This window comes from Perissodus microlepis, chromosome 10 (assembly GCF_051167445.1).
Source record: "Perissodus microlepis isolate ML-2025 ecotype Zambia chromosome 10, ASM5116744v1, whole genome shotgun sequence".
NCBI lineage: Eukaryota > Metazoa > Chordata > Actinopteri > Cichliformes > Cichlidae > Perissodus > Perissodus microlepis.
In genome coordinates, this window is record NC_140470.1 from 16,165,329 (window position 1) to 16,190,927 (window position 25,599).

Sequence of the window (25,599 nt, forward strand, 5' to 3'; positions counted from 1 at the left end):
CACACAGAGATACAGGATTGTGTCAGCCATGTCACAAGTCTAAAGTCGATTTAAAGCCAGTCTGAATACTACAATATAATGAAAATAACCCTACAAGTGCCCCTTAAACACTTGGAATATTATTTATACTGCATAACTTCACAGACGACACACAAAGCTTGACTCTTTGACTCTGCCACCAAAGTTTAAATTACAGATGCCATACATGAATACTGGTTATCACCTAAAGTTAGTTAAACTCTCAGAAGCTTACTACAGCAGCAAGGACAAACACAGCCTACAGTACAATTCCTATTTTATCTGTGGCTTACCAAGTTTTCTACTCACATTTGGCTTCAGACGCACGCACGCACTCACTTATTTGACCCTGCAGTTATTTCTGTCAAAAGTCAGCCTGCTTAAGTTAATTGGTATAAACATCCCTGAGGTCATATTTTAATTAGAAATGTGCAGCAATTTAACCAGTAAGATGTGACAAGTCCTCTTGATTTGACTATCCAAATTCACCTGGAAATTACTAGTGGACTCAAACACATCAAAGAGCAACACGCATATTTGGATGGGCAGTAGATCCATTAAAATATATATATATATAAAAAGGGGAATGCCGCATTATTTAAAACACCAAGCACAAAGACTAAAGTGTAAAAACCAGCGTACTTTTTAAAGACAAAGACAAGCATTTAGGGGTTCAAAATCATCAGTCAGTGATGATGTCCTTCCCTGTCATTAGGGGACATGATGAAAAGTGTAGTCACTCGGGGATTTTACTGTGCAATTACATCACACTGCATCTACCTGACTAATAAAATGCAAGTGGCTACTTTGGTGGAGAGGTCTGTAGTTTCAATTACAGATAATAAAATGGTCCAGAAAGCCTAATTTTAATAGGAGATTCATAAGTTGGAAGCTTTACAGACAGTAAAAAACAGCACAGCACAGAAGTTTATAATTTTTTGAGACAGGATTATGTAACTCTGGAAAGTTATCATGATGACAGTTCTGCATAAGCAGCTCCTTGCTGGATAATGCCACTTTATGCTCCAGCCAGGGGTGAGCCTTTTACTTTTATTTATTAATTTTTTTACTGAGGTGGCAAGTAGTTACTCTCATCACCACGAGAGGTTGCATATACTGTAAGGTAAATGTAAACATTTAAACAACAGTCATATAAAGCTTGCAGAGGACAACCTGAGTTCACATGTCTGCCTCCATCTTAAAAGAACAAGCTGAAATGCAGTTTCAGGCAGTTGCACCTCTGATCCCCCACCCTGCCACAACATCACGTGGGCTCCACCACCTCTAGCTCAGCTACATTAGTGCTGCACTTCAAGCCTTTGGAGGTCAGCAAATATTCTTAAGCTGGTGTTAAGTTACTGTGAGAGCTGCAAAGTTGAAAACATTCACTTGTGGAAAGTGTGTAGGAACTGGCTGCTGAATGTTTCAGTGAATATGATTCAGCTGCTGGTCGGCTGCTGCTTTGAACCCAGGCTTCCAAAAAAGCTCTGCTTTTAGCTGCCGCCCTCGGGTCTGTCTCTGTTTGCCTTTGTCGCCTCCTTTTAAATTGCACCAACGCGGATTGTTTACAGTGTAAACAATGTGCGACACTCAATACAAAGCCTCTTCAGAAAAATACATTAACCTTAAGTAACCACAGGCAATCATTGTTGTGGTACAGAGTTAAGAAAGTAGCTGAGCGATAGCTAATGCAACATGATGTAATAAGTAATAAACAGCTTTCACAGTGGTGCATAAATAATTCTCAACAACTTATAAAAACACTAAGAAAAATGCCCAAATCTGAGAGCACATCACAAAAATCTGCATTTTTTTCAAGTTGTTCCAGTTGCTGGAGATATTCTGAGAATTCTGCTCCCCTATAGAAAGGTTCATCTGAACAGTATGGCCATTTTTTTTCTTCTGGAAAAGCCAGTGATGTGACATCCCTTTGCTTTTGCTTTTATGCCGTGTTTATGAATAACAAAATAATACAATGAATGCAAAACCAAACAAAACCCTCATACATTACACTAATTAAATGAGAAGCAATTAAATGCCTCGTAGCACAACCCTGGTTTCGGGCAAACCACTACAACTGCTGAGTAAATCACCTTCATAATAATGAAGAACAACTTAAATCATGCTCAGTCAGGCACAAAGAAAGAAAGAAGGCACAGAGGGGAAAGGGTACTGAAAGAAATGAAATGCAATGATTATGTACGTTGACAAAATCACTCATTAAAGAGGGGCTTGCTCACAGTTGTAGGATAACAGCAACAGCAGTGACATTGGTAATAGGAGTGGATTAAGTCTAACAGTGTGCAACATTTCAATAAAGCGATACTTTATAGTGAAAAATGTGAGCAGTGTTTTCTAAACATTTTTGTAGTGCAAATGTGTGATCTGTTTGCCTGAGCCCACAGATAATTTACATATTAAACTAGAATCAATAGTTCTACACAGGGTCACAGGGGGGTCACTCTTCTGACCTTTCTGCTGTCATATAAGTTAGCAAATAACCAAACTTGTCCAAGTCATTCATCCTCTCAAGTGAGCATCAATACATGCAGCTGCACATTCATCAGAATACCACTCTTACATGTTGTTCCAGTGGACCTTATGGTGTGCATTAGCACACCTGTATAAACTGCTTAGACATGAGGAAATTGTACCTTTAGAATGCATACAATGAATTATTCAGTATGTCATCTGCTATCCGGGGTGTGGGGGAAAAGAGACACTTCTCTGGTATTAGGCTGTAACCAACTGGGATGTTTCTCCACACGCAACAGAAAATTGATGGAGCTATTCCCTGTAATAGAAAAGGTAGATGACCAAAGAGCTTATTCCAAAGTTCCTGCTCAATTATTATGACCACGCTGAAAAGAAATTCCACAGTATGATACATGTGATACACAACCCAGTAGTTTATACTATATTATATTGGCTGTGCTGAAGTTAGGAAGCAAAAGTACTGCAATTTCAATACGATGAAAGATGTCAGCGAGAGAATAATATGTGTAGCTGTAGCATATGGAACTGGTCAGCCAATAAGGAAAACCAAACACTTACAGGAAGGAGGCTCTATTCACACAATTTGTAAAAATGAATAAGAAAAGACATAAATCTGATAGACTACAACTACAATGACTTTTTTTCAGTCTATGCAGCAAACATTATCCAGTTATCATGTGACAACTGAAAAACATGGCTCGCTTCCCGTACATGAAGTCATGGAATTACAAAGTAAAACCTCTCGGTTTTGAGGTCTGCACTGTATTATATTTATCAAATCAAATATCTCAGTGGCAAATATCACAGCACTGAACTGCTCCCCCATCTGCAAGCACAATAATGAGAGTGAGTGTACTAAATAGTGTCTGGCCTTTGCAAATAATTAGTGCTGCCAAGCGCATATGGCTGTTTTGTGTTCAGGCACGTGTTTTGAGCAGGTCTAGGCTTTGCCACCGCAGCGCTCGTGCTGCAAGAGACTTACCATATGGACAGCATTTGGGTTGTGAGGTAATACAAAGCATGTCAGGTGGAGGGATGAGTTATGGGATGAGATTTAGAGCTGGTGGTTGTATTTCACGCTCGGATATTCAAAACATCCAAGACCTTTCATGCAATGTATTTATTTGTGATTGTGTGTCATCATTGCACTCTGTGAATAGGTTTCTTGTGCATGAAACATTTAACTCAGCTTGACTTCTTGTTGCCCATTGCCTTGTTAAAAAATTCAATATTAGAGGTAGAAAGCCATGAACTCTGACCTTGGTTAAAAGCAATCTGCGTTTACATCACTGTTAAATTAAACAACATGAATTATTCCTTAACAGCATGATAAAGGACCTGCATATATGTGGTTTGTGACATATACATGTGTGTCATAGGTTATTGGGTCAAGGGAAGAAACAAACACTGCTGTGTCACGGATGGATCACATGAAATGAACTGTAAAGCAAAGATGCAATAATCGCTGTGCAGTTGTACTACCCTGTGTTACCCAGTGAATGCAATGTCTTTTGTCACATATTGTTAATGCCCTTTATGAGAGAAGGGGGGGGGGGTCGCCACAACAGAGCACCAGCTTAAAAGTACAGAAATCAGGCGAATAATATAAATAATATGCCTCTGTAGGTTTTCATTTTCATTGAATGCTTTGAAAATATCCACAACTGTGCAGAAAGTTGGTTACTTGAATTACTCAGTTTCAAAGACTAAAGAATGTAAATGCCTTTCTTAAATCTCATGCTAAACATAATTTCCCCAAAGAGATAGTCCTTATAAAAACAGCATGTTGCACAGTCACTAAGAATAACCAGAAAAGCTGCTGAATGTTGTGCCTTTGTTTAAAAAACAAACAAACAAACATGAACCATAAAAAAAATACATTGTTGTAACAGAAATTGACGGACAGAAACTGAGAAGACATGGTTTTAATGCTTTACCTGAACTGCTTAAGAGCAGGATATCGGCACGCGGACATTTAACACTGGTGAGACATATAGCCAGTAACCTGGTCGCAACCTAATAATCTGGAATTTAACTGGACACTGTGAAAGACAGAGAGCGAGGAGCAGAGCGAGTTGAGATTTCGTATTGATCAGTCGCTGAAGGAACATCAGAAGTTTCAAGGACTTGGCACTGGAAAGTTTAAGTTCATCGATTACACAAGTCATGCACACCAACTTGCAAGGAAGGAAGCTGAAGTTTATCACTAGCTCACTCTAAAATCTCCACACTACTCTTACCTTTGTGATGTAGTGAAGGAAACCTGCACTTAGTTAGCATCAATCTGAGACTGAAGCAGGTCTTTGAGGCTCATCATGAATGTGAAATAAGAGGGTGCTTAAACGTACACTTAGACATGCATCTTAAAAGCATCAGTATTTCACGACACACCTTTGTTCATTTTTATTTGGTAATAGGAAGAGTGAACAAAGGTCTACATAAAATCTGTTCAAAATCCATATGAATTTGTTTGACTTCATTTTACTTTATGCAATGCATCATTAAACTGACTGCTGCTCCAAATGAGTCTGTTCTCACTAGGTGTGTATAATGTCAGGTTCTCCAAATTTAGGATTGGTCTTTTTTAGAAGTTAAGGTCAATTTTAAACTCCTTTGTTGACAAAAAGCAATTCAATTCTGTTCAAATCAAGTCAAATAATTTCAGTTCAATTACACTTTACTTATATAGCACTTATATATATCACAACAACAGTCACCCCAAGCAACTTATATTGTAATGTAAAGAACCTACAATAATACAGTCAGTTACAACTTATGTCACAAGTTTGTGTCTAATTCACCTTACTGAACTGGACAAATAGTTAAAATGGCCCTAATCCTAACCCCTTATCTACTTCGGGGTTGCAGTGGGGCTGCAACCTAACCCAGTTGTGGTAGGGCAAGAGGCCTAGTACATCCAAAAATTATATTCTTTAATATTTTGTTGGCTCAAGAAAAGAAAATGACTGTGATTTTCTGGTAAGCTGTCTTTTTGGAGAAAGATAAATGACTAAGCCAGGTTTAGAAACATATTACCAGTTACCCAGTAGAATAAATCCAACTTATAGGAGAATCATTTTTTACTTTTTCTAGTTAGAGAGCTCCCGGCTGCAAATACATGCAGCATAGGTGTGATAAAGGGTATAAGGATGCTGAATTAATAGCAAATACAATATATACAGAGGGAAGCATTTAATTATTTTTTTGTAGGTAAAAGACTACTTAAGGCTCTCACACTGGAAGAAGATAAATGTGCTTCCATTCCAGTGGGGCTTTTGCCCAGGACTAGGAAGTGTACTGTATCCGATAAGACAAGAAAGCCCCGAGGAGGAGCCATATTTTCAGCAGCTGTAAGTGTGAGCTCATATTGTTTCTGAATTAAAGTGTTTCTGGTTGACTTCTTTAGCACTTGACACTTATTTATTCTCTCAGTCTATTTTTTTCAGCAAAGTTTCAAAGCCTCCACGGTCTAACATTTTGATGCTTTTCTCTTTGTGCTTAGATTCGTGCATAGTCCAAAAAGAATTACAGGTCATGGTGAAATTCAAAGCAACACAGGTGATCTACATTATGTTTACTTGGGAACGGTAAATACTGCCAGTCAGCTCTGCCTGCTGGTTCCCGAACGTTCAGTCCTCATCAATTTTGCTGAAGGCCCGTCAGGCCCCCCAGCAGCTAGGCTGCTATCTAAATCCAAGCATCAGCTGCATGCTTCTCCACCCCCACCCCCCCCTATGTTGAATTATTTTTGCAGGAGTGTTATGGAAAGCGTATTACACTAAACAAACACTACACCAACATAGAGTTCAAAGTTGACTTTAGTAAGAAAAAAGAAAACATGCCTGTTAATTTTAGATGCTTTAAATGGAAACGTTGAGTCGATTCACTAGAATACGTCTGAGAAGCACTGTGTTTTGTGGTCTTAAAGAAAGTCTGACCCAGCTATATTTAAAGGGATCCCCAAGAACTTACTTACTCTATTAATATTTTGATCTTCTAAAAGTTCTTCTTCATACGTTTGATGTTTCCCCCCTCAGATATATATAACTATTTACCATTTTGCAAATGCAACATCTATTTTTAATCCTACCCCTAATGGGTAACAGCCAAAATGATGTAAGGTTCGTGTATAATACTTTTGACTTTAAACATGTTACATTTTCTTTCAGCTTAGTTGGAGGCTGCAGAATGTGTGTGTAAATACAAATTGACATATTATGCAGTGAAGGGGAATTCATTACCAGCTATTTACCATGTCCACATACTTGCCCAGCAGTTACAAAGAAATATCACTGTGGCACAAACATGCAATGTTCCCTGCTTTCAGCTCTTTTTTGGTCTCTACCAGCTCACCACTGTGATTCCCAGTTGCTGTGTTCCTTGACTTTTTTAAAATCTGCTGACTTAAAGTAAAGCTGAAAGCTGGAAAACCAAAAACAGCAAGCTTAATATTGACCAAGGTTATTTCTATTGCCTCCACCTTCCGCTGCTGCTGTCAAATGAAAGTATAATCCAACCCCTCCTGTAACACTTTGTCACCATGATGAAAGTATCCAACAAAAAATTTCAACAGCATTAGACACACTGCCAACACATCACTGGTCTCCTTACACCTCCAACCTCACGTCTTACACCTCAGCAACAGAGCGTCATGCACTTACCGTTGCGCTTTACACCTCCTCAATCACCCCTTTAGTAACTTCCGTTTAGTGAGCAATACAGTACTTTTAAAGTCTAGTATGACATAATAGCCCTACACAAGTTATGTGTGTACGTAAGTGCTTATGTGATTTTGTTGTTTTTTGTGCCTTTCCCCTGTGTATGCTTCTTCTTTGCTTCCTGTCAGACATATCCAGTGTTTTCTGAATTACTTTAACAGTCTCTCGCATCGCTGTGGAGGAATTCTGACCAATTTTGTTTTACAACATTGTTTCAGTTCATTGAGGTTTGCAGACATTCATTTATGCAGAGCTCTCTTAAAGTCCCGCCACAGCATCTTAATCAGTTTGCAGTCTGGACTTTGACTGGACCACTGACACGTTGATTCTTTTCTTTTTCAGTCATTCTGTGTGTAAATTTGTTGTTGTGCTTGGGATCGTTGTTCTCTTGTATTACCCAATTTCCGCCATGTTGTCAGACAGATGGTTTCACATCTGTCTCTAGAATACTTAGTTCCAGGTGCTGTGGCTCAAGAAAAGTCCAAATCATCACCACACCACTAATTTGTTTAACAACTGCTAAGAGGGGCCCAAACCACTTCACTTTGGTCTTGTCTAACCAAAGGACACTATTACAAATTTCTTATGGTTTCCAGGAAACCCCCCCAAAATGGTTTACTGTCCTGAACTTTCACATTTAGCATCTTAACTGAGCCTTCAGTTTCTTCGATGTAGTTATTGAGATTTCTCTGTGCATGCATGGTCTAACCATTGGATGAATTTACTAGGACCTCCACCTCCCAGAAGACTGGCATCTGTCTTGAATGTTTTCCAGTTTTGAAAATTTGTTTTTACAGTAGAATAAATCTACATTGATTGCTTCTTTAAGACCATTGCTGATGTTTTTCCTCTTTGCCCTTGTGTTAACACACAAAAGACCTACAAACCACCAAAACCTATGTTTTTATATAGGTGCTCACACTTGCTGATGATCAGTTAATCAAGTGGTTTTGATAAGCAGAAACTCACTGCCACTTACCCTCTTAACTACTACAGAAGCAGTAACAATGTCCTTTACAGGATTGTACACGCAAAGGTTTTGGGACACCAAGGACTATCAAGCACAGACCATGTATCTTTGTAATTGGTACAAAAAGAGAAAAACATGCAGTAAATCATAAAAAAATAATATCCCATTTGAATGTTTGTTTGTTTTGTTTTTTTGAGAAATGTTGCTAGCTAAATAGTTGAAAAACAAAAAATCTTTTTTATGCTCTCTGTGGCCCCATGGTTGCTTTGGTACCATAAGCAGCCACTTAGTTCAGTCATGCCTCAGGCTAACTGAAACTGTCGACATTAAAATGTGTCACCACTCTGAGTAATATGGGAACAATGTGGAAAAGATTAAAGGTTCATGTTTTGATATCAACATCCCACTTCATTACAATCTTAATAGGGGGTTTGACGCCTCCTTTATTCTTATGGACCTTAAAGTGTTAAGTTTTCCACCAAGTGTAACTGAAAAGTATAATCAGACATTAATCTGCTAGTCATATCAGCATTTCTTTTCCTTCCTGTTCGAACATCTTCAAGCATCAAAATTTTAATATGCAGCATGAATGGTTTATGTCTTTTTTTCCACTTCATTGTCAGTGACTTTCAATTTGTAACTTTTGTACCTTTCATGCATGCCACATTAGTGATGCTACTCTGGTTTCTAGACTGACCTTAAGTTAGAGTGAAGCAAAATAAGTTTTCAAAAATGTATACATTTTTTTCATGGACAATAATTCCCCTTAACATGCCATTTATATAAATGAAAAATTATATATAAAATATAGAAGTGTATCTCATTTCAAACATTAATAAAATCCACTTTAGGAGGAAGAATTCACGGGATTTACACAAACACCACTGGAGTGTGAATCCCACAAGAAACTTTCAGTATAAAATTGCAGTAATTTTATATTGAAATTGTTTACATAGAAACATTACATGTTAAACAGCTCAGCTGTCTTAGCGCTGGTCTAAAAAATATTGACTCCAGAAAACTTGAACTGACTGTCAGAAGAAAAAGGAAAATTGATGTCCACATACACAACAAACAAATCTCATTCTGTGACTAATTCACAAATTGTCTTGAGACCAACACAAAAAGATCTGTCAGTACACTCTGTTGCTGGATTTCTTAGTACAAGTTTTTTTTTTCTCACCTATAATTACTTTTCTTGCTTCCCCAACATGCACAAGTGTCACATATAGTTATGCATGTGCCTAGTGGGAGCCGGCATCTTTTTGTTGTAATTGATGTATTCTGAAACAGAACAACAGACCCCTGAGCTGAAGCTTCAGTCTGGTTCAGCAAGTGCTTTGATGGGCCTGGTTGTACTTCCCATTACTTTCATGAGACAAACAGGCAACACTACACAGAATATAAAGCACTATAACATTAGAAAACACATTTGCACTCACTGGCTACTCTTATGGATGCACCTGTTCAACTGCATTCGCCAATCATATGGCAGCATTTCAGTTCATTTAGGCATCTAGACATGGTTAGGACAGCCTGTTAAGTTCAAATCATGCATCAAAATAGGAAGGAAAGGTGATGTAAGTGACTTTGAACATGATATGGGTGTTGGTCCCAGACGGCATTACAGAAACTGCTGACCTACTGGGATTTTCTCACACAACAACAATCTCTAGGACTTACAGGGAATGGTCAGAAAAAAGAGAAAATATCCAGTAAGTGTGAAATCGCTGAGTGCTAGAGCTCAGAAGACAATAGCCACACTGCTTCAAGCTGATAGGAATGCAACAGCAATTTAAATAACCACTTATAACCAAGGTAGTCAGAAAGGCATCTATGAATGCACAACACATCAAAATTTGACCACACTGAGAGTTACTCCTGTCATCTAAGAAGAAAAGCCTAAAGCTACATCTCAAATGGATTCACCAAAACTGGACTATAGTAGATTACAAAAATGCTTTGTATGATGTATCTCAGTTTCTGCTGCAAAATTCGAATGGTAGGGTCAGAATTCTGCAGAATAACATGAAAGCATCAATTCATCCTACCACGTATCAGCAGTTCAGGCTGGTGGTTGTGTAGTAGTGTTGGGAATATTTTCTTGGCACACTTTGGTCCTGTTAGTACCACCTGAGGATCATTTAAATACCACAGCTTGTTCCTGACCATGCCCATGACCCTTTATACCCACAGTGTACCCCTGTTCCAGTGGGTGCTTCCACCAGGATAACGTGCCATGTCACAAAGGTCAAACGGATTTCTTGAACATGACAATGAGTTCATTGTACTAAACTGTTTCAACAGTCAACAGATCTCAGTACAACAGAGAACTGTTTGGATGTGGTGGAACTGGAGATTCACACCATGGATGTGCAGATGATGCATCTGCAGCAAAATTGGTGATGGCATCATGTCAATAAGAACCAAAGTCCCTTTTTTTAATCTGTGCCATGAAGCAAAAGGAGGTCCAACCCATTACTGCCAAGGTTTATCTAGAAAAGAAGTTGCCAGTGACCGTATTAAGATTTTAATGATCTTAGCAGGGTTGAAAAAAAAACATTCTCCCACTGCGCAAAGTGGCGTCAGAGTGCCGTCTTTTATATGTATATTTGTGGACGTCCAATTTTGGTCCACTGAAAGGGTTGTTTTGTAACTCCAGGTGACGTTTTGTTACATCTATCAATAGACCTCCATGTCTATTTATAGTCCAAATGTAGTCGTCTTTCAACGTCAAATTTAGACTCACTTCTGTGGTACCAATTTTTCCAGAGGGTGGAGGATGTGTTTTCTATATGCTACCAGTTTATTTTTCTGTAGCTATGTTTTTCACCTTTGTATGCATTTCCAGTTATCATTTGATAAAATGACATTATTAGAAAATGATCTGGAACAGTATCCCACCTTCTGATATGGGACTAAATAATAAGAGTTACGTGTGAAGGAATGTAAAGTGATCAGCAGACAACTCCAAGTTTGCAAAATGCGCACAATGACAAAGGCTGTCAAGCAGATAGTCGAGTTCATACATACGCATTTGCATAAACTTCTCGTACTTTCCGTTGCAACTTCTCTCAGTCCAGCTACTGATCACAACCACATGTCGTCTTACAATCATGAGCAATCATGCCACTTTACAGGATACTAGTAAAGCTGAACACATATCATGCAAATGCTCTTTTAAACTCATTAAACCCATTGCACTCCTATCGAAATACTTTAACCATTATTATTTACATTTTAACATGGATTTCAATGTTTTAAATATTTCAATACATTTTAATTAGTGACCGTTTTAAACTTGTTACAGACAAATAAGTTGATTAACTGGAATAAATAAACCAGTTAAAGAAAAACCAGAAAATCAACCTTTATTAATCATGTAAATTCCCTGCACCTGTCATTAGATGTCCACATCATGTCCAAAAAAATTACCCAGTCCAAAGTTCAAATGTTGAACATCATATAATGTCATGGCTGGACATCCAAATTGTGGACCTAGTTTGGACATCGTATAGATGTGCAGAATTGGTCATGGACTGATGGATTCATTATAGACACGACCTGCACGTCTATCCAACGTCCAGTGTTAAGTAGGTAACTATTACTGTTTACTATGTGACTGCCACTTCAAATATTACATTTTCAAAATATTCAACATATTGTTTGTTTCTATTTATTAATCGTATTGCAACTTTTCCTGTCCCGGAAACCAAATCTGAAGAGCTTAGTTTGAACTACTACTGTTGTTTATTCACAGACATGACAGAGACATGTTTCAGTAAGTATTGCTGGCTATTAGTCTCCTCTATAAAGAAAAAAATATATGACATAAAAAACAGAAAATGTAACATGTCAGAGGCTAGGGGAGCAGACGTGTAGCTGCCAACTGTTTTGCAAAACCGTTAATCCAGCTCAAGGCAGATAAAATCTTACTGTTAAGTTGTACAGTGAATGGCATATGAAGAACTCATAGCACATGTCACAAGCCTACAAATAATGTGTGTATTAGATAGTTTTTGCTATCCATTGGTAAGGTTTTGTTTGAATGTGGAGATGAACTCAGATCAGGACAATTCACATTCAATATGCACTTTGTGGACGTTTTGCCTCAGGCAAACCAAACCCTTCTTACCTCCTACCCCCTGCATTTCAAATGCACAACACCGACCCTCGTCCATTTCTCCCTCTATTCCTTCACATTAAAAATGCTGCTGTGCTCGGTCTAGTGGCACATGCTGCCAGGCTTGCCGTGCAGTGAGGTTTAACAGCAAATACACTTCACTCTTCCACTAAATTCATGCGGCGTTTGCAATAGTTTATTGTAGAGTTTGGAAATCAACAATGGAGGCAGTGGGATGTGAAAAATCCTCAAATTAGACTGTTATATAGGATTATACTTATATGTATCACAAACACAAAGCTACGGTGGGGGAAAAAAGCATTTACCTTCCTGAAGAGTAGATTCTAAGTACAACACTATACCTGTGATTTAGTACATTTACATAGTGGACCCACATATTGCTGCGATTCTGTGGCTTAGTGGCTTTTCTCCTGAGTCCAGCAGACAGACATTAAGTCTGGTTAGTCCTAGCAGATTGACCTTTGAAGTGCACATTGAACTGTAAAGCAAAGCAGATGATTAAATCAGAAAGCTGTCTTAGCTTATCATTATAACAGTGAACACAGAGAAAATAAAAATCAGGATTACTGCTGCACTGCACACATGGAGAAATGCCTATTGACATTATTGATTATGAAACCACAAAAGAGAGTCTTTAAGGCACAGCCTCTTTCATTATGTAAAATATTGCCTTTGTCTCTTCACATCATTACTTACAGGATTACATCCAGTTGACTGACTGTAGCCTTTGAAGGGCTTTAATTTCTCTGGGCACTTTTGTGTTTGATCAGAAAACTTGGCATTTTGGATACCCAGCATTTGAGTACTCGAACTGTCTTGTAGCAGCTGCCAAGACATACCCGAGCTGCGAACATACTCTGATCATAAATTGTGGAATGGAGGGGGGGAAAAAACACTAGAGGACATGAAAAGCGATGCTTGTTGTTGTTTCAAATAATGGCTTAAAATACCCTTGATGCTCAACTGTAGCCGTAATGTGATTTAAATGAGATGCAAAAGGCCTGAGGGCAGCCTGACGTGCCCTGGCAAATACATGTTTGAAACTTGTTTAAGTGGACACAATAGAACAACAATTACCTGAGTGAACAAATGTCTTGTTCGCTCAAGCTCTCGAGTCCATTCAGCTGCAAATGTGAAAAGTACAAAGGAGAAAGTTGAACAACTTTAAAAAGGTGAACATGACGAAAAATGAATTTATGTATGAAATGAGGTATTCACATTAAAACTCTGGAACCTTGAGAATCTTTAACTAGAGTTTGAAAAAGAGTAAACTATGTATGAGTTAAAATCAATGTTTTTTGATTTAGTATTCAATTCTCGGTATTTGAAATCAATCAGAAACAGTTTCAGCTTTCTTTGCACATACCTCTTTAATCAGTGCTTTCTTTCAGGAAGAGGCGGATTATATGACCTCCTCTAACAAGATATATCAGAACCGCCGCACTGTATTAAACATGACTTCAGGGTTTAACGAAGAGAAAACGGGTTAAATAAAAAACATTTTTCTTTTTAAAATTTTGTTTGTAGCAAAGCACTCTGTATCATAAATACCAGCACCGGGGTTTACCGCTTTGGAAACGGGTAGATGTAATACATTTTAATTTGTGCATTTTGCTATGATACAAGTTGTGCCATTAGGGCTTTTAGTTATTTTTTAATTTAAAAAAATTACCACTTTTATATGGACACAAATTCTTGTATTCATGTGATATTAGATAAAAGCTCTCCTGGATGAGTGTGCAAGGATACACAGAAGCCTTGGTGTGTCCTGCAGCGGTCTGGGCTTGATTCTGCCTCAGGCCCCTTGCTGTATGCCACCTCCCCTCTCTGTCCACCTACCTTTTCGCATGTCTCTGCTGGCTTTGTCAAACAAAGACTCAAAAGGCTTCCCAGCCACATTTAAAGACAGTATCGTGTTTTTCACACTTGGCCTTTTAAGCTTTTATGTACACTGACCATGTTTATCTTATTCTCTGTAGGGCTGCTTCGACGTGCGGATTAGAAAGAGGCGTCAGTCCCCCTCCACTGTCTCCTTTGCTGCCACAAACAAACATTTTGCCTGTCTTGTTTTGAAGTTGCTTGCATGAATACAGTTCTGCACATCCCTGTAACACCTCCCTCCTTTATCCTATTCTCATTTTCTCATCCTAGATTGCCCTTGATTTTTCAGGGCTTCTCTATTTCACCTCCCTCCTCTTTTCGCTTCCTTTCTCCTCCTTCTCTTGCAGCAAATCCCTTGCTTCTTCCACCTCTTCACCCACTGCTGCCTGAAGGTTTTGAGAAATTGTTACATAATGCACTTCAAATTATCACAAAGCATGCATTATGGATACGGGTGGGGTGGGGGGTAGTGATACGGCAGACACTACAGGATTTGATAAGGAGTAAAGCAATGAAATTACCAATCACTTGCTTTGCAGATTAAATGGGTCAATCTATCATGTTCATGGTTATTGAGATTAAAGGAGATTGTTCTGTCAGTTGCTGCATGCGCGTGCGCGCGTTCATGCAAACTACTGAATCATCCCCCATCTCAGCACCAAAGTACTGATAACAGCTGGGTGATTCTGATGACACATGACAGTAGTTCTTACATTGTCTTGGCTGCGCCTCTGAAACACAACATCACTCTCCTACTTTCCATAGCAAGGGATTTCAGTCCTGTTTGTCTCTTATATAAACACTGGGCTGTCTTTCTGTATTTCATAGTCCGTGTCCTTATAATTTTTCTGTTTTTGAGCTCTTTCTAAACCGCTCTTTCCTTTCGCATCTCTCTCTCTTGCTTTTTGTCTGCTTGCTGCTCTCCATCTAGATGGTCTGAGCTCCTCCTGTTTCCTTTATCCAGCTGTCTGCGTTCAAGGGAATTATGGAATTCATGCTTCACCCAAAAGAGACAGGACAGTGCCTGGGCACAGCTCTGGCAGAAGTAGATTCCCAGAGCACTTAATGCTGCAGAAAACATCCCCAGCAGTCATGTCCAACCTTCGCTTCTGCCTAAATACTCACTGAGTCGGACAAAAAAAAAAGAAAAAAAGAGAAACAGAGAATCCGAATGATGAAAGAATTATATGCCAAAGCCCAGCACACATACAGAAAATCCCCCGAAGCCCCATAGGCACTCTTTTTCTGTGCATTATAGATCAGTGGTAACTCAGCTCCCCTATGGATTCTACTTGAAATTACATGAGGAACTAGACTTAGTGGCTAATATTTGTCACAATGGGATGTAAGATGCATGTTTCCAAATAAGTTAATATAAAATAAACAAATTGTTGCAAATAAAACTAGCAACAGGGCTTTGCATCTAAAATCTTCCTTTAATCTTTTTGAGCTACAGTTTAACATTGCCCCATTTTCATCTCTGTTATCGCTACCTCTCTGCCTGTTTTTCACCATCTCCTCTGTTGTACAGGTTCCATTAGGGTGGTTGGGAAAATGCTATGAATCTACCTTCATCTGTCTGCCTTTTCAGAACTTTCTTTTTTCTTTCTTTCTTTCTTTCTTTTTTTTTTTTTAAATCTGTACTCCAGAAAGCTGAGAAAGCTTTTCAGGATTAAACAAAATCTGACTGAACTGACAACCTGTTCAGCTTGCTTATCTCCTGTTTTGATTTTAATGAATTAAAATCAAACACCCAAGTGCCCCTATGGCAAAAAACCTTGGTTGGATGCATAAATTATGAGAGGAACGAAAATGAACCAAGGATCTAAAGATGCCTACTGGGTCTTGTTGGAAAAGATGGGCCTAACTACTGTATTTTTTTAAAGCAATGAATGGAATATTAAAATCTATATAATCTAACAAGAGATGAGATGCTGGACCAGAGTAAGGGAAGTTTTAAGTAGCTAAAATTTTAGGATAGAAGTTAAACTGCATACTTTTGTACGTTTGCTATTTCCCTGGAGTGTAACTTAACCATCAGGCTTTTATATTATTGTTGCACTTTATATTACAGCTTGGTAATGATGTGGTAGTAGTGGAAGCAATATTTGTTATAATATTTGTAAGTTATTACCACTTAAATACCAATATATATAATAACCAAATAATGACGAAGTAATAGTAAGTCTAGTTTAACATGGTGAGCATTTTGTGGCTAACTGAATCTTTTAAGCTGGAGGAAGGAAGAATTGTTTATGTAATTAGCAGAAAATTAACCATATATACATTCACAGATGCTTAAATTCAATTTATCACTCAGTAACACTTATATTATGTACCCTGATTACTTTTAGAGGGAGACTGCACATTTACAATGTTAGTTTTCTACCAAAGGTCTTCCAGGTAACAAGCTTCATGGTAATAAGCCACAGCATTAATTATAATATTTAAACTGTTATGCTCAAATTGAAAGATTACTGGGGACAAAATGCAGTATTAATTTCAACATTATAATGTGGTAACACAATACAATTTTTTAATCATCGATTATTACTTTGATATTACAACTTTATTACATACATAAATTCTAACTGACATCCCTCTTTATTGCTTTATTAAATAAACATACATTGGTTTCAACATTATTTCTCTAGGTTCTGACCCTGTATCACTCAATTAAATAATCTTCTATGTAACATTATTCTATTAAAACCATTTTTGTTATAACTTATTTCCATGTTATTACCTTCTTGTTTCCACCTTATTACCCCACTAATAGCACATCATTGCTGGGCTGTAACAGAAAGTGTTACCTATCTATGTATATGGGTGACATTATAGATTGTTACCTTAGCCTTAATAGCTGAGTTAGTTATTATATGTGATCAGAGGCATCACAAGGTCAAAATGGCAAACATTTCAGTTCATTACCAAAAAGCTTGCTGTGTGTGAGGTGAGACCACTATCATGTCCAAGTTTCCACTCTACACAAGTAAGAATGTACATAGTGTTCTTCACAAAAGTCTGCTAACATAAGTGTGGAAGCAGTAGGTTATGGTTAAGAAACAAATGAAGCAGGAAATAAGGGTTATAATGAAGGGGCAAGCAAGTGTGTGTGTGTGTGTGTGTGTGTGTGTGTGTGTGTGTGTGTGTGTGTGTGTGTGTGTGTGTGTGTGTGTGTGTGTGTGTGTGTGTGCCTGCAGTTATTCAAAACTGGTTATATTACATTTTCATATCTATTCTAAGTTGGATGATTTATTTTGAAAATAACTGAATGCGTCACTGTGTGTTCATATATCTTAGCTTAATTCTCAGCATTTATCAAACAAATCACTTGTGAATGCATAATGGAACTCTTTTACTTTCTTCTTTGTACAAAAAGGAGGGATGTCAGTCTCAGTTCTCTTAAAATCACCGTATGTCATAGCTGTTAATAGCCTATTGCTCAGATTGACATTAAATGCTCATCTGGTAACAATTATCAGTATAGACAGCGTTAGTATTCAGAGAGATTGTCTGCAATAGTCTGCCAACAGCTGTATGTCCTGTCAAAATGTCTTTGCACAAGACAAAGAAATCCCCCATACTTATTCAGTGGGACACACTCTGGATTAAAGTGTCAGCTGAATGCCTAAAAATGTAAAGATGCGGAGTGTAGACTTGGGAACTGTCCAATAAATTAAAAAGCTGAGGTTGTCCATTAGCAGCTTAACAGAAGTCCTCTCTCTGTCTCTCATCTCATTTCCTACGTCATTCATGCAGACCTATTTGCAAACTTCTCGGACAACTCATAACCACTACATAGAGCATCTGCGCACCCATTTGTAGCCAAGTCCCTAATCATGGCCACAAAAACCGGTCAGCTCCAATGTCAGGAAGACATTTGCCTTTGCAATCAAACTGTCTTAAGAAGTGTCTGAGCTTTCAAAAGTATCTCACAAGAGTAATTGTAAATTACTCTTGACATTTCTCTCTCTCTCTGTTGAAGTCATTCCTTAATCATCTTTTTCATGTCTTATCATTGTGAAAACAGCCAACTACATCAAAGCTATGACAGAGAAGTAGTATAATTAAGAATAAGAGTAGATCCAACACAGACAAACAGAAAGGCATAGAGTATATTGAGAGGTGGTTTGAATGCTTTAGCACCATTAAGAGCGGGGGGGACCAAAAGACCCAAGGCCATTCTCAATATGATGTATGCCAAGTTCAGACTGGCATTCTTGGAACTTCAAGCTTGATGAGTTCAGCTTGGGAGTCCAGACTCCCAACAACATAGTGGTGAAGTACTCTATATGCAGTTGGAACAGCAGTGCTCTCGCTGACATTTCTGGCTCAGATGGGAGGCACTAGACTGCACTGCACAATTTGTTCCCAAGCTTTCATCCTTTTATTTCCTTAATATTATTTACATCTCGGTTTTTATTTCAGTAAAAATTCTATTCTTCCTGGCCACGGATCAACCTTGCATAAATCTGTAGATTTTTTTCCGGACATAATATTTTTCAGCTCTTATAATACATTAAAATCAGGAGACATACTTGGCCAGCTCACAGTTTTTTCATGTGTGGTACAGTGTTTGAAATCATTGTAATGTTGGAAAATGTTTTCTTTTTTCAGGATTTGTAGTTCATCTTCATTCATTCAGTATTCAGGTATACAAACTTGTAAACCACAGTGCCATTTATAAATGTAATTGCACATATAGCCTTTGTATTCATGCATCCCTTAGCAGCATGCCCAAACTTCCCTGTTTCACCATCAGCATTATGCAGTCACTGTGGTAGTCCTGGCCAGACCCATGCCAAAAATCCTGCACAATTCATTTTGGTTTCATATTGCCAAAAGTGTGTTGCCAATATTCATCAGGCTTCCTTTTATGTGCCCTTTGTGCCATTTTGTAAACAATGGCTTTCTTCTTGGGCACTGAGTATAGAGGTTGACTTCACACAGTGTCAACAAAATACCAATTTCCACAGTCCGAAGCACCTGCCCATGAATTTTTTTGGATTCAGGGTTGTGTAAGCAGCAAATTGTGTGTGACAGCATTTTTAGTGGACAGCCTCGGCACCTTCTGGTAGCATGGCTGTTCTGGCTTCTGGTATCTGGCTCCCTGATAAGTCACCTTAGGTGACTGTGAATCTCAGGAGCTGTCCAACCATTGGCAGAGGCAACCATGATGTGATGTTGGAAAATCTCTAATTTTTTCAGGACTGATATTCCATCTTAATTTATTCAGTTTTTAGGTATACAAACCCGTATACCACAGTGCCACTGAAAAATGGAATTGCATGCATGTCACACATGGACAAAACATCCTCACACTTTGCTGATGCATTTATTATTTTTAAAGCCATTATTATATGAGCAACTAATTCAGTGATACAGTAAATATGCGGAATCAAATTGCAACATTTATGAGCCTGACACAATTTTTCCATTGTTTCAGTGTAATGGAGAGTTTACAGATTCAGCTAAGTTTCTGTGTAAAGCTGTGCTTACAGAATAGAAGGCTCCGTATTAGTTCATTCTTTCATATGTAACACATGTTAATGTATGAGTTATGAGTATGCTGTGACCATAGCAGACAACTTTCCTTTCAGCATCTGATTTACTGTTTATAATTCTGCTTTTTCAAAAAGCATCTAGACTGCTGTCATGCTGTCTGTACTCTTACTTGACTGCTGTGCAAAGGTAAATAAAACTCATAAAGGTAAGCTGCCTGTGTTCACCTACATTCATTTCAGATTTCCACAGCAGCCATTAGTTTATAGTGGGATACCTGTCTACCCTGGGTACAGAGGTTTTAATCTAACCTGGATACAGCTGCAAAATAAGAGCACCTCATTCATACATTGATTTGGACTGTACTTACATGTGCACACTTTTAAATGGACACTGAAAAAAGTTCACAGGAGCACAATTTCAGACAAAAACACAGATTTAGACAGAATACGACTGGTTTTCACGGTTCGCTTCGATGTTTAGAGGTAGACTGAAAGCAAATTGTGTAAAACTTCACTGGGTAAAGGGTGTTTTCTTCCCCCAAATATTAACTAAGGAATACTTAAGCATTATATTTGTGCAAGCAGTGAGTTTTAGAACGTAGCAAGAGAGGGAATGAGAGAAGCAGGAGGAGATATGATGTAAATAAAGTCTCTTTGAAGAGAGTCTCTGTAATGTGTGATCCTGTCTAACACTCTTTGAAGGCTTGCAACACCTAAGTGCCTTCAAAGACAAATCTCAGGCGACAAAAGCCTCTGCCCCACACAAGTACAGCAGGCGCTTTTCCGTGCAAACACACACATTCCTACAAAACTGCACAATATTACAGTTGCATTTCTAGTTAACTGTATTTTCCTGAACAAGTGATTTCATATGAATAAAAACTTTCGTTTTACTGGCTTGTGATTGTGTGCCTGTGGCACCTGCTTGTCCATACACAATAGCCAATGATGAGAGGGAGAAACTTTAACATGGAGGTGCCTGAACAGACAAGACACAGAGATAATTGACAGGAAAGAAGTTAATGTGCAATCACTTCGCATTCCACACACGGACTGGTTGCATGAACAATGTGCTTCCAAGTTCTGATTTGTATGACTAGCCGATATCTTGATGCCTTTTCAGCCAAAGAATAATGAGTCTCTACTATTCAATTTTCTATGGGGATGCATACATCATATACGTGGGTTGGTGAGAGCTAGTCGTCAATCATCAACCAAGCATCTTATGAAAAATTACTCTCAGCTGTCAGTATACTTCGTTCACTGCCACAGGGGAGACTTATGCAAAGCCATGACAACAATGGTGAGCAATCGTGCGCTACCCTCCTGCTCCTGCTGTGACTGTGAATATACCACTGTTAGGTCAGGTGTTTTCCCATCTAAACTGTCGAGTGGGTTATTTCAATCTACAGGAGCCATCCTTCGAGTTCACCATCGTGGGTTCAGTGTGGTTTTTGAACTGCTGAGTGGGCTGTCTCAGTTGAGAGAGATCAGCTTTAAGGCAGAAATATGCACCATGCGAGTGGCCAAAAAGAAGAAGAAAACAAAAATATATGGGAAGACTAACCCCTACCATCCAAGAATATCTTGAATAGAAATTAAGCAATTTTTAATCAAGCGTTTGATATATTGTCTTATGCTAGTGGGTGTATATAGGGAAATTGCTGGCATGTGATTAATCACAAGATGTGCTGATTGTCCTTGTACAAGCAGTTGTTGTTGTTGGAATTGTAAATGCGCATTTTATACAATTAAAAATTGATCCATTTGGTGGGATCATGCCTCCTAATCCCCCTTTTCCAGAAGATCCAAGCCATTTGAAAGCCTATATGAGAGATTTCCACTGGACAAATGACAGTTAATGTTTTATTCTCAATGGGGGCACTTGACTGCATGCACTCACTGCAGATTTTCTCCTAAGTGTACACCAAAGACTGATCATGCTTTATATTCAAAAAGGTTCCATCAAAGTAATGCCTGAGTCACTGTGGGAAAACAGCAGAGATGAAGATATCCAACGTTTTCTGTGGTTACAGCAGCAGCCAACCTTTTCTTTAATAGGCTATAATCTCTGTTTTATTCTCTCAACAAGTGGGAAGCCTTCTTTTTGATTATTTAAATCCTCTGAAAGCTGCTGTCACTGTGTGTAAAGTTTAATAAGATAATGATTATGAGGATATCTATAGGTCATGTCTTGCTAAAAGAAATGATTCATGCTGGCACCCGACATGTTACTTCTTAATTTTCTGAATTCTGCTTCTTGATAGCTTCAATAAATAAATAACCTTGATTAGATTTAGCGCTATGAATCCAATGAACCTAACCTAAACCTCTATTTAAAAAAATTGAACCTGAAGACAGGGTTGCATTCAAATGCTCCAGTGATCACTGTGTATATCTGAGTGAAAGAGAATACACCCAAATGGAATAAAAAACGTCTCCATGAGAAGCAACTTCATTACGTGCTTCAATGAAAGTTTGTAGTTGCTTTGATAAATCCTAAGGGTTTTTTTCCTATTGACTAATAAGGGGGAAATGAGTCCTGGTTGCTTCCTACTGGCTGAAAAATAGTTGCTGATTTACAGATTATGCAAATAAATGCATATTTCCTGCCCTAATTGTTGCCTGATAAAGCACAAAATAGCCAGTCAGCACTGTGTGGCAGACTTCACTGCATAAAATATCCATCTTGGCAAGTTTTTAATCTCAGTCTCGTTCTTAAGCATTTTTTAAAATTTCCATTAGAATAAAATATTAGTTTTCAGTTCACAAAAGAAGCATCTCAAGCTTGTAATAAATAGGGAGAATTAGGGAGAAACCCAGTCACATTAAAAGTTTGAATGAGTCACTAAAAATTTGTAGTTATTCATTTCATTTATAATTGGATGAATTAGAGGTCCAAGAGTACTTTTGTCCTGCATGCAGAGGCGCCTACATTCACAACAAAATAAGTTCATCAACACCATTATAGCAAGCTTTTCAGCTTTTCCTCTGCTTATTAACCAGCCCTTTCATAGTAAGTGTGACTCAGAGTGCCGGTGAACTTTACTAGTAGAGCGTGTAAGTGTGGGAAAAGTGGGATGCTAGACTGTCAGAGTAGCTTTAACAGTGCAAGCTATCAATAAGAGCTCCAGTGGCAGCTTAATTCATCTTACACGACATTTACTTGAACACACTATTCCCTAACTTGAAGCACAGGTGAAATCTGTGCCTGTATCATTTCCGTGCCCATCTGCACCTACTGTAAGCATCCTGTCCATGTGCCTGGCAGCTTTTAATCAGCATCAATGTATTAACTAAGCTTTACCAAGAAGTTTAATTTGAAATCAAGTTAAAAATCCAAAAGTAGGAATCAGGTTAAATTGGACAGTACCTAATGTGAGTTCAGTTTAGTCACTGATTTTTTATATTTTTTCTCAAGGTAACGCATATAAAATGCACAGTTTACTAGAGTAATTTCTTTTGTTGTTGCTCTGATGACAGTGGCACGGAAAGGCTAAGTGCGCTCTGAGGTCAATGGGTTAAAGAAATGCGCAGAAGCAGCCCGAGATTAAGAAACGTGCGGGGTGAAACAAAAACAAGATTTTATATAACCAGTGTTCACCCCCGAGCAGATGTCACAATCAGCATTGCCTACGTAACCTACATTATTGTGCAAACTTTCGCTAGACTACAGTAAGTTGTATCTTTTCCATCTGGGTAAATGGCGAAGTATTGTTAGTTCTGTGATCACTGATCATGTGGTTTGACTTTGTGCGACCTTTGCGTCCTTTCAAACTATCGGAATTGGGGGAAAAGCTCCTACCCGCGTTCCTCAGCTTGCGGTTCCTGAACACCGAGATGATCACCAGCAGGTTCCCCAGCACGTCAACCACCGTGGTGAAGATCAAAACACTGGCCAGGATTGCAATGACCCAGGCGGGGCGGGCGGTCCCCTCTGTGGCCAGGGTGCGATCTAGCTGCCCCAGCCGTGGCTCTGTCCGGTTCTTTACAAGTGTTAATGTGTCCGGCATCACTGGCCCACAGCCCGAGCTGCTTTTGAATCGCCGCTGTAAATTTATGTCCCGCAGGTACCGTCGGTACCGGCGTGTCCTAAACGAAACATTAAGCGCACCCTTTCGAGTTCCACAAGAGCCCAACGAGAGTCTGCCACTTAAAGGCGATGGGAATGAATTGCCGGGCTATTGTGCGGGAATCACGTGTGGCATATAAAGTTACACGTACTCTCGGCTCTTTCTTATGATCGCACAAAAGTCATCCATCCACGTGCCACGGGCAGCTCGGACACGCGGCGGTGCCACACCTTCTCTCTGGCAATGAATGCAAATTATATGTCGTTCAGAAAATAGTCCTCCAGATAAGGTCCAGTCCATTCATATTTTAAATCTCCATCCTCGTCAAGTGTCCCCGGGTTGCTGGCTGGCATCTCCAAGTCTCCTCCTGCATGTGCCCACGCGGGAAAGAAGAAGGCTATTTCTTCAGATATATATATATATATTAAAAAAATGTCAAATCATCGCACCGCCGGCGGAAACCTCATTTAATTTGCTGTTCTGGGGACACACGCGTGAACAAATTGCCTTCCCTGACCGTTTGTGTTGTCCTTGCCATGCTCTGAACTACGACGCAACCGGAGCTGTCCGTGGCGAGGCGGCACTGTGGCAAAACATCAAATCCACAGACTGAGCACGGGGAAGACACAGCTTCACAAACAACGTTTGTGCCTTCCACTGGGCTTTATGCGCATCTCCATTTCTCACACCTCTTGCCGTCTTTGACTTTCTCTCTTCATCTCCTAACCTACTTTGCCGAGGCATGCGTGCAAACAAAGATTTTCCCTCATTTTCCCCTCTGCCTATCCCCAGCGTGACATCCCAGAATCTGTCTTTGATCTCAGCACAAAGCTTGGTTGTGCTCTAAGTGTACACACAGCGGTGGGTCGGCATGGGAAGTCCAGTCAGCACACACAGACTTGTGTGAGGCATGCGTCGTAGGCAAACGACAAATTTGAAAATGTAATGATTGTTTTTTCTTTGTCCGAAGTTATTCGTGTGCAAGTACAAATATGCTGTTGGCTTTTAGGGTATTACAATTAGCATTTCCATGCAGCTGGAGCCAGGCTACATAATTTAAGCCTTTCATTTGCAAATATGGTGCACTATTGATTGAACCAATGTCCTTTAGTAGTGTCTCTACTGAGTGCCACTTATGGACTCTAAGCTATAATTCACTTTGTGCACAGTGCAGTAACAGTAAATGGAGTTTGCAGGCTAAACCCATTCATCCTTAACACGGGTAACAGTGCAGTCAGTCTCTCCATCAGATCTGGTGGATTCATATGTCATCAATACTTGTGGTGACACATTGAGGACAGTGCCATTCCACTTGTTTAACTCTTCACTGCTGGGCGAATGGATGACCCTGATGCCCTCAAGCACAGCAGCAGGAACAGATTAGAGCAGCCCAGTGTCATCCTCAAAGCAGTATGATGAGTTCCACATGAGCCTGATGTGATGACCAGGAGACAGACAGCTCTGGCAAGTGAGGTCAGGGCACACAATCATACGCTTTGAGTATGTGAATAAACTCGATAGAAGGGACAGTGACTGAATGAATTTATAATATTACTCACACCAGGAAAAAAAAATCTATAGTCTTGATGGTACAGACCACAAAACATCTAAATCTGCTAATTGAAACTGCAAATCCCCGATAAGACTGCGCTGACTGTGCTTCACAGACTTCTCAATCTCAAGCTAATGTATTACAGTGCTCGTCTGCTCTGAAGGAACTTTTGATAATCTTAAGCACTTAAAAAATAATAATAAAAAAAAACTTCAAGGCATTCTTAATTACAAGGAAATC

At 39.0% G+C, this 25,599-nt stretch overlaps 1 protein-coding gene across 1 annotated transcript in view; it reads right to left on the bottom strand.

The window, feature by feature from the left end:
- The window catches only part of mtnr1bb (melatonin receptor 1Bb), a 49,785-nt gene extending 25,079 nt beyond the window's left edge, over positions 1-24,706 (bottom strand). Inside the window, exon 1 of the mRNA XM_084942448.1 lies at positions 23,540-24,706. Coding sequence (XP_084798574.1) covers positions 23,540-23,747 — 208 coding nt within the window. The 5' untranslated portion in view covers positions 23,748-24,706. The remainder of the gene's footprint in view (positions 1-23,539) is intronic.
- Between the last annotated feature and the right edge of the window lie 893 nt (positions 24,707-25,599).